Source organism: Helicoverpa armigera, chromosome 24 (genome assembly GCF_030705265.1).
Source record: "Helicoverpa armigera isolate CAAS_96S chromosome 24, ASM3070526v1, whole genome shotgun sequence".
Lineage (NCBI taxonomy): Eukaryota > Metazoa > Arthropoda > Insecta > Lepidoptera > Noctuidae > Helicoverpa > Helicoverpa armigera.
Window position 1 is genome coordinate 10236863 of NC_087143.1, and position 9238 is coordinate 10246100.

The 9238-nt window shown below is 42.2% G+C and overlaps 4 protein-coding genes across 4 annotated transcripts; 2 read left to right on the top strand and 2 right to left on the bottom strand.

The window, feature by feature from the left end:
- The first annotated feature begins 749 nt into the window (after window positions 1-749).
- On the top strand, window positions 750-2062 carry LOC135118638 (GATA zinc finger domain-containing protein 1-like). The gene is made up of 2 exons (XM_064041188.1): window positions 750-1492; window positions 1848-2062. The coding sequence occupies exons 1-2, from the start codon at window positions 898-900 to the stop codon at window positions 2012-2014; spliced, it is 762 nt and encodes a 253-aa protein (XP_063897258.1). The 5' UTR covers window positions 750-897; the 3' UTR covers window positions 2015-2062.
- Window positions 2063-4045: 1983 nt separating this feature from the next.
- On the top strand, window positions 4046-5091 carry LOC110382336 (U6 snRNA-associated Sm-like protein LSm6). Its single transcript, XM_021342935.3, has 2 exons — window positions 4046-4264; window positions 4878-5091. Exons 1-2 carry the CDS (start codon window positions 4174-4176, stop codon window positions 5024-5026), a joined length of 240 nt encoding a protein of 79 aa, XP_021198610.1. The 5' UTR covers window positions 4046-4173; the 3' UTR covers window positions 5027-5091.
- A 19-nt stretch (window positions 5092-5110) lies between these two features.
- On the bottom strand, window positions 5111-5720 carry LOC110382335 (uncharacterized). Its single transcript, XM_021342934.3, has 2 exons — window positions 5382-5720; window positions 5111-5250 (listed from the first exon to the last, which is right to left on the bottom strand). Exons 1-2 carry the CDS (start codon window positions 5634-5636, stop codon window positions 5218-5220), a joined length of 288 nt encoding a protein of 95 aa, XP_021198609.2. The 5' UTR covers window positions 5637-5720; the 3' UTR covers window positions 5111-5217.
- A 518-nt stretch (window positions 5721-6238) lies between these two features.
- On the bottom strand, window positions 6239-8780 carry LOC110382337 (uncharacterized). The gene is made up of 3 exons (XM_021342936.3): window positions 8619-8780; window positions 7935-8017; window positions 6239-6441 (listed from the first exon to the last, which is right to left on the bottom strand). Exons 1-3 carry the CDS (start codon window positions 8646-8648, stop codon window positions 6324-6326), a joined length of 231 nt encoding a protein of 76 aa, XP_021198611.3. The 5' UTR covers window positions 8649-8780; the 3' UTR covers window positions 6239-6323.
- Between the last annotated feature and the right edge of the window lie 458 nt (window positions 8781-9238).

The window sequence follows — 9238 nt, forward strand, 5'->3', positions numbered from 1 at the left end:
ACCTAAGAAATGTCGCAACTGAAGAGGTAAGTAAGTAGATCCTGCCGGGGCTGCGGGATTGTTCGAAAGAGTTACCGCGGCCCTGGTACATAAAAGGCCTACGACGGAACACGACGGTTTTTAGTCAATAAGAGTCTGAGGCGTCGTCTCCCTCATCGCTGCTAACCCACAGCGGGAGGGGTCAATTGACGATTTCGTCGTCGTTAAAAAAAGAGGTAAGTAGACAAAGGTGCTAACTAGCAAATAGTTTTTTTAGGCGGATACCATGCTTTTTTTTTAGTTCCATTTTCTTTAAAGGGGTATTTTTTTACTGGTCACGTTTTTTCAAAAGTATCTATGTATAACATAAAGGTCAATTTTTCTATAACATCCTTGAAAAATACATTGTTGAATCAGATATTTTTTTGTTTCTTAGAGCACTGTGAAACGATTGATTGGAAAAAATGCAAATATTAGTCACAACCCATTAAAATTCAAAAAGTCAAAAAGTTGGCACAAGTGATATCCACAGTCAGACTTTCAGTCACACAGCTCCATCTTTTGTCAATAAGCGCAAATGATACTAACACCGCTACTCCTCGCTAGATAGCGCTACTTCGAAGTTTACAAAACATCATATTATAATATTCTGTATCTACGATAAATGATTATAGTGATCGCTTTATAATGCAGGTAAATGAATAACAATATTTTTGTTTTAATTAATTTATAGATATAACTCACCGAGAATTAAAAAACCTTTGACATTGTCAGTCTCACTCAGTGTCACTTGTCAATGTCATCGGTCGCTGGCTGTATTTGGTTGAAAACTTGAAATGTTTGTTTGTTTGTGTTTATTATCGAGTGTAGCAAGTGTTTGCTAAATAAATTATAATTTCGGGATATACAAGAAGCACAATGCCAAAACCTACATGTGTACAGTGTAGCAGCAACGATTCATTATTGTGGCGCTCTGCTGAAAACGGACAAATATGCAACGAATGCTATCTCTCGAATGCAGCGAGCAAGGAAGCGAAGTCCGACGCCAACGTGAAGCCGGAGCCCGACGACAAGAAGGATGACAAAGATGACACAGACAGCAAGAACGGCCGGAGCGAGGGAGAAACTACGCCGGCTAAGGCGACCGGTAAAGGTACCAGGAAGAGCACGCGCTCCACGCGCTACAAGGCGAAGACGCCGGCGCCCGCGCCCGCCAAGGCGCCGGGCTTGCGCGGACGCGGCCGCCGCAGCATCTTCAAGCGGCAGCCGCTGAAGGCGCCGACGGCGACGGCGACGGTGGTGACGAGCGACTCCATCTTCTACAACGGCAGCTACATGCAGGTGGGCGACATCGTGTCCATGACGGACGTGGACGGCGGCACGTACTACGCGCAGATCCGCGGCTTCCTCACCGACCAGTACTGCGAGAAGAGTGCCGTCGTCACCTGGCTTCTGCCCACCAAGGCCAGTCCCCCGCCTGAACAGTGCTTCGACCCTGCTACTTACATCATAGGTAACTGTTCCATTATTCTATAGAGAATATTATAAATGATGATAACCTATATGCATACATTGTTGCTGAGGTGTTAGTTGCACCACTTCTTTCCTGCAAAATCATGTAGGATGTAGTAATTGGGGGTGATCTGGGGGCACTGTTTCGTAAATTTTGATGTTAAAAAAGTAATGTTATGTAGCCAAATTATAATAAATGATTTTGAGTTTCAGTTTGATGAATATAGGTATTGAGTAGTAGATAAGTGATATCTTAAATTGGCTAGTCAGCCAGAGTGATTGAAGACAAGAGAATCATCTTTCAATTCTAAATCCAAAGCATAAGTTGTAATGAGTGGTTGACATGTGCCTTCCAGGTCCCGAGGAGGAGCTCCCTCGCAAGCTAGAGGTGATGGAGTTTGTGATGCACGCCCCGTCCGACTACTACAAAGCCAGCAACACGCCTTACCCTCTCACAGACAACGAAGTCAACAACTACACCGGCTTTATATGGACATCCCTCGAGCCTAAGGAGAAGACATAGACTTACTTATTGCATCATTTTACAAATAAACTTATTTTATAGTACCTATTTCTTGTAAAAACTTTATTTTATTAATAAGCATGATATTATCACAATTTGAAACGAAACAATTTTAACCCATTGTATTTTTAAGCTCAGATATATACGTGATTTTCAGTTGGGACCCTACCTATCTAATAAATAGATAACTATTTAAATTTTTCAAGAATTTTAATCATAGTCATAACCAAAAAAAAATCGGTAAAAAAAACTTTTAAGTTAAACGGTTTTATCTTATGTGCACTGAAAACTAGAAAATAAAAATAACTTACCTGTCAACCTACGGTCCCGGTCATATTAGACTAAAATAAAACGTGGGGCCCATTAACTATTGCTGTAGTACTCTCTTCTAGAGGTATAATAGGTGTGGATTGCATCGACTTACTATAATCGTAACTGGAGATTTTGACAATCAATAATCAGCCGTAGCTCATGATCTACCAAAGTATAAAGATATGCTTTGCCATAGGTAGGATTTCACAGGGCCCCACGTTTTATTTTAGTCTAATATGACCGGGACCACCTACGTAGGTTGACAGGTAACTATTTTTATTTTCTAGTTTTCAGTGCACATAAGATAAAACCGTTTAACTTAAAAGTTTTTACCGATTTTTATTCTAGTTTTTAGTATTTAATGAAAATGCCTACCGAATATTCCTCATTCTATCTAATTCATTTAGTGCATCATTATTACACGGTCTCTTACCTGACAATTTATTACAATCTAATTCCTCAATACATAGCCCTTCCAGATACTTTTTTTTTTAACGACCCCAAAAATCATCACATGACCTCTCCTGCTGTGGGTCAGCAGCGGTGAGGGAGTGCCAGACTCTTGACTAAGAACCGTTTTGTTCCGTCGTAGGCCTTTTATGTACCAGGGCCGCGGTAACTCTTTCGAACAATCTCGCAGCCCAGGCAGGCCTTGGCCCTGTTGGGCCCCGCTGGAATTACTGACAGTTTTCTACTTGTGAAGCCCTTTCATTTGATACCCATATTGGTGGGATTGATAAAAAATTGTTATCAGCCATTTGGTAGCGGCGGCCATCTTAGATTTCAATTTTGCATAGTAAATTGTATTCTACTTGTTGAGACCCATCAACATGGGTATCAAATGAACCTAAGTTATCCGCCATTTTGTAGAGGCCGCAATCTTGGATTTTAATTTTATATAGTACATTGTATTCTACTGGTTGAGAACTTTCATTTGATACCCATATTGATGGGATTGATAAAACCTACGTTACCCGCCATCTTAGATTTCAATTTTGCATAGTAAATTGTATTCTACTTGTTGAGACCTTTCATTTGATACCCATGTTTATGGGATTTATAAAACCTAAGTTATCCGCCATTTTGTAGAGGCTGCCATCTTGGATTTTAATTTTATATAGTACATTGTATTCTACTGGTTGAGAACTTTCATTTGATATCCATATTGATGGGATTGATAAAACCTACGTTATCCGCCATTTTGTAGCGGCCGCCATCTTGGATTTCAATTTTTTATAGTATATTGTATTCTGCTTGTTGAGCCCTTTCATTTGATACCCATATTGATGGGATTGATAAAATCTACGTTATCCGCCATTTTGTGCCGGCGGCCATATTGGATTTACAATGTTATTGATATTACTATATTGTATTGTCATCGGAATTAAAGGTGTATACAAAATTTCAGATTAATCGGTTTACAGGAAGAGGGTGAAATTTGAATTACTAAATTTGACCCAAGAATGAATAAAACAAACTGGGTGAGCTAAATAAAACCGTTTAAAAAGTAGGAATGAAGAACAAGACAGATACAAACTAACACCGGCAATCACATGTACACTAAAATGATGTTAAAAATAATAAAAAATTTGTAGATTTTATAAATACCTGTTTCTAGACTACATAGCATACGTTGCCTGTATATCCTGGATTGAGTACTCTGTGGTAAATATCTTCAGGCTGTCATGTCAGTGTCTGTCAATGTCAACCGACTGTCATTCATAACTTCGTTCGTGAGTACCGTCAACCAAGTCTATGTAATTGGAATAGAGATTGTCTACTTCTAGATTTTATTGGACGTTAAAAGTATCTATAATACTTAAAAAGCTGAATATTGATCAAAAACAATGAGTCGGAAAGAAGCTCTATCGTCGTTCATCCAACAGATCCACGGGCGGCCGGTGGTGGTGAAGCTAAACAGCGGCGTCGACTACAGAGGTTAGCCAAGCTCGTTTATTTACTAACAAGTTATACTTCACCTTGAGCTCCCGTCATTACCTTCACACAAGTTAAACGCATTTGCCTTTATTAGTGCTACACAAATACGAGGAAACTACTCAGTGACATAATCGCGAACAATATGTAAACAGTGTTATTTATAGGTTAGCTTTATTGTTGTATGTGTGACGCGGATTGCCGGTGAGGTGGTTATCCTTGCGAAATGTTGAAAACTACGAACCTTTTCTGTACTGGGGACAAAGTAAGAAGCTAAACATTATTTACTATGTATGTACTGCAACTGCGAGGGATCGGAATAGATCTGTAAAGTACCAACCAAACCTGTTCAGGAACTCATAAACGGATCAGTGGGTCGTCTTAGGTGTAACGCAAGTAAATATAGGCAGCTACAGCCTGGTCAATATATTCCACTTTCAAAAATTGACATGGAAAACTTACTTAGGTTATCTAGAATTAGTTTGTATTTTCATTTTCTCTGACAAACAATGAAGATACAACTCTATGAAGTTTTGTTGTAATAACTTTTGTTTCACACTATTTTTAACCTGGTCACCATGCCTATTAACTTTGAGTACAAATGTTTGACTTGCAGGTGTGTTGGCGTGCCTGGACGGCTACATGAACATTGCACTGGAGCAGACGGAGGAGTACGTGAACGGACAGCTCAAGAACAAGTACGGAGACGCGTTCATCCGCGGCAACAACGTGCTCTACATCAGCACACAGAAGCGCCGGATATAGCCACCGCACATTACATACTGTGATATCATAGCAATAAGGATATAATAAATGTTTTGTAATCTCTATTCTTTATTTATATCATATTATTTCAATAAAACCTTAAACATATCTTGATAATTAAACCTCCACTCTGCAACTTTGTGTTACAAACTTAAACTTATCTGTATCAATATGACCATATTGCTCCTTCCTCATGTGTAGTAAAACTTCACATCACCATACATCTGTGGAATGAGTATACATGTAAATTAACTTTATATAAGGACATTGTAACATTTAGTTTATTTATTTAGTTTAGAGGTATCATATTATTTAAGAAGGTTGTTCGCACAAGGGTTTAGTGCAAGTAACTTGCCTTCACATCCATGGGCATGTCTGGGGGAGGCTTCCCGTTGCCCAGATCAGCTATGAGCGTTTCTCCTCTGTAGCCGTGCTGCGCCGCGTAGTGTTCCCTCGCGGCGCGGGCTGCTTGCGGCTCGAAGGCGGCGTCCACGCGGTAGTTGAGCAGGCGCCGGTCCCACAGCGGCGCCCAGAAGCTCGACCACGCGGGGGCTGTCCACACGCACACACACGCGCCCCACGCACACAGCGCCGCCAGCCACACGCGCATGCTGCCACCGACAGTACGCGAGCTGCACTGAGCTCAGCTCCACCGCACTTGTTAATATTATGTATTAGCACTGGACGCGGCAGTACTGCGGTGTGTTTGATCAACTAGCCAACTCAAGGATACTCACACTTGTCAACTTGTGATGTTCTGACGTCATGCTCATCTCTTAGGTATGTGCGACTCGATATAATGTTACCGGACAAACACGATTTCAAGACTGACTAGTATTGCCTGGGTTAAACTAGTTCTTGTTATATATCCTAGACCAAACTTATGAGCCTGATAAGATAAACTACTAGGTGATCCTGATATATGCGCTTTCTTTAAATCCAGCTGCCAATAAAGTCAGGCAATAGATTTTATTTCAAGCTAGCTTCTGCCAGCAGGTGTGAATTCATCCGCGTCAGGCAAAAACTACTTCAAGCAAATTGATAAATGGGCTAGCTAGATAACACGGAAATCGTTTTTTCTAATCGGGTCAGTAGGTAGTTTCTGAAATTATGATAGCATAAGCACGGAATACCTACGCACAAAACACTTGTGTGCCTCGTTTATACGTTTTACGATGAAGGTGGTACAGGGCAGCCTCATGAAAACAGTACTTGTATAAACTTAACAATTTAATGACCTACATAGAAATACTTTATACAAAGATGAACACTAATATAACGCGACTATGTACGAGCGCTAGTAGATGCCTTCGAGCGGCGAGTAGGACTTGTACTGGTAGAGCTCGGGCCCGCCGTAGCCGTACAGCAGCTTGCCGCGGCCCTGCTCGTCGTAGTACGGGTAGCGGTAGTTCGGCCTGCAACACAACACCAAGTCGATCAATATCTAGCAATACGCACAACCATCGACAGCAGCCTGCGAACTAAGTATTGCAGGTAGGTACGTGGGACAGTCTCATACTACCGCTGGTGGTCTTTAATTTTCTCACTCGTTTCTAATGTGTGTGTGTTGTACCTATGTGCAAATCAAATCGACTATGTCGGTTTTTTTTATTTATCATATCAATGCCACATAAGCTGAACATTCATTGTTTACCCATACCATACTAGTTTTCCGACTTCGCTGCACAAGAGGGTATAAAACATTTCATCCCTGCTTACTCCCCTCATTTCGGCGGCATTTGGGAATCAGGCATCAAATCCGCAAAACACCACGTCAAACGCGTTATAGGCAATCTTCACCTGACCTTTGAAGAATTGCAGACATTATTTGCGCAAGTGGAGGCAATATTAAATAGCCGGCCCTTATGTCCCATGACTTCAAATCCCAATAACTTCCTTCCCCTCTCTCCTGGTCACTTTCTCATAGGGAGAGCGCTAACTACGTTTCCGTATCCACAAATAGAAGAGGTGGACCCCAACAAGCTGAAGCGGTTTCAGAGATTAGAACAAATTAGACAGCACTTTTGGCGGCGTTGGCAAAATGAATACATAAATGAATTACAGAGAAGACAGAAATGGTTAAAGGATACGCCACAACTCAAAGTGGATGACTTAGTCCTGAACAAGGAAGAAAACTTGCCGCCGCTGTGTTGGAGACTAGGAAGAGTCACGAAATTGTTTCCGGGTCCCGATGGGGTAATACGAGTGGCAGATGTGAGGACTTCAACCAACTGCCTTCGACGAGCTTTGGTACGCTTGTGTCCCCTTCCTGGTCCAGAAGAAGAGATCTCTATTGAAAGAGAAGCCTTTCAAAGGGGGGAGCAACATGGCGCGGCCTGAAGCGCCAATACATTTTTTCATAGCAACGCGCATCTCAACGGGTCACGGTTCATCGTTCTAGGCGTCAAGAAATGACGTATATTTTTTATGGAGATACCTACGTTACAAATTATTTTTTATTATATTCATTCACCGTCACCTTTATGCTGTTCACGTCAGCTCCATGTATTTTCAAGTTTTTGCAAGTATACACACGTAAAATCAAGTTCCCGGGTTTTATTTACATCCAGAATAGGACCCTCTTATGTCTAACAAGCAGACACTAGGTATGTATGTATATTCGATAGGGAGTATGAGGTTGAAATTTTTTGGTCAGGGAAGAGCGGGTTGACGTGCGTATAGCTATAGCCTTATGGTGGGTCCACACGATACAGACTTTAATTTGAAGGCTGTCTGGAGATTCTATGAGTCTGTGTGAAGTTGGTATCGTGTGGACCCGCCAAAATGTCATAGAACTTTGACCCTATACTTAAACAAAACTGTCCCTCTGAACTGTCTGGCTAGTGTGAGTAGTCATGTATGTAAGCATAGCAGCGTTATTAGCCGCGTGGCAAGGAGTAGCGCTCACCTCTCGAAGTACTGGAAGTTGGGCGCGCGCGGCTGCGGGATGGTGGCGCGGGTCGCCGTCAGCACGCTCAGCAGCGCCGCCAACTGGAATGTGCACACAGAATACTTATGTTGTTGTCTACAACAAACCTCATGGGTAGGAGAGCTACCCATATAGCCCTATATTAAAGTTAAACTACATACTAATTAAAAAGTCTAAACAAGCTGACAGCTGTAGTCTAATTCGAATCCTAATATTTACAAGGACCTGTCACGGACTTTGGTTTAACGGGGCGGTCAATATTATAAGCTCGTCGCAGGAAAGTAAAACAAGGTCAGTGACCTCTTGCTCTCAGTAATGAGGTGAGCAGGTAGTCAGACGAGCTCGCTTGTTGTGTCTGTGTAGGATGCGGGCGTTTATACCTCACCGCCAGCTTCATGGATATCACGAGACCTCGTTTTCATTTATGGAAAGGCGAGGTAGGTTTCTATAGCTGCAGAATGTTGTAAAGCAAGTCATAAATATTCAAAGTTTTAGGTACACATCAAACCCAAAATCTTAGGCGACAATGAGTGACCCTGGGTTACTTAGATGAGTATGTCACCCCTGACACGGCGCAGTTTCACAACTCACTTACACAACATACGCGTTACACGTAACGTTACAGTGCAGTGCAGTAGACTGCAGCTGCTGTGGTTCACTCACCATCGCCAGCAGGTATGTGTAGCACTGCATGTTCCCGGGACACTGATCACAACACTCGAGTCGTCGTCGCGAACTGCTTTCCCGAAGTGAAAGTAGTGCAAGCTTGTGTGCGTGCGCGTGGCTCGGCGGGTGAGGCAGCACTGGCGGGCCCGCCGGAGGGAAAGCACGCCGTGAATGTTAACGATGTCTCCCCACTCCTCCCAACCCGCGATACCTGACGCACTGCACGGATCCTATCTTCATGAATCAAAGTTTAAGTCCTTATCCATATCCACATGTAGTGATATTAAGTAAATGAGCAGTAAGTTAGTTGCAGGCTTTGTCATCAAGAAGACGGTATTCGTCCTGCACTAGAATAGCGGTGTTCGATGCTCCAGTGGAAGTGAAAGTGTTCTAGTGTAGCGCCTCGTACCGTTACATACGAACACTGAGTGTGTGTGTGTGTGTGCGCCGATGGTCAGTTGTATAACAGTTGTCATGACTCAAGGATTGTTAGAATAATGAGCAATTACTTAATTGCTGCCCAATTCGGGAATCACCTATGATTTCACGTCTTCATATTCATTTACGTATCTACACGTTTGCATTTCATTATGTTACAAAAAATGCCACAAAGTAGA

Coding starts and splice junctions, on each gene's coding strand:
- LOC110382335 (XM_021342934.3), bottom strand. CDS start 5,636: ATGCGCGTGTGGCTGGCGGCGCTGTGTGCGTGGGGCGCGTGTGTGTGC. Junction 5,251..5,381: donor ACATGCCCATGGATGTGAAG/GCAAGTTACTTG, acceptor CTCATTCCACAG/ATGTATGGTGATGTGAAGTT.
- LOC135118638 (XM_064041188.1), top strand. CDS start 898: ATGCCAAAACCTACATGTGTACAGTGTAGCAGCAACGATTCATTATTG. Junction 1,493..1,847: donor CCCTGCTACTTACATCATAG/GTAACTGTTCCA, acceptor TGTGCCTTCCAG/GTCCCGAGGAGGAGCTCCCT.
- LOC110382337 (XM_021342936.3), bottom strand. CDS start 8,648: ATGCAGTGCTACACATACCTGCTGGCGATG. Junction 8,018..8,618: donor ACACATACCTGCTGGCGATG/GTGAGTGAACCA, acceptor TGCACATTCCAG/TTGGCGGCGCTGCTGAGCGT. Junction 6,442..7,934: donor AACTTCCAGTACTTCGAGAG/GTGAGCGCTACT, acceptor GTTGTGTTGCAG/GCCGAACTACCGCTACCCGT.
- LOC110382336 (XM_021342935.3), top strand. CDS start 4,174: ATGAGTCGGAAAGAAGCTCTATCGTCGTTCATCCAACAGATCCACGGG. Junction 4,265..4,877: donor CAGCGGCGTCGACTACAGAG/GTTAGCCAAGCT, acceptor TTTGACTTGCAG/GTGTGTTGGCGTGCCTGGAC.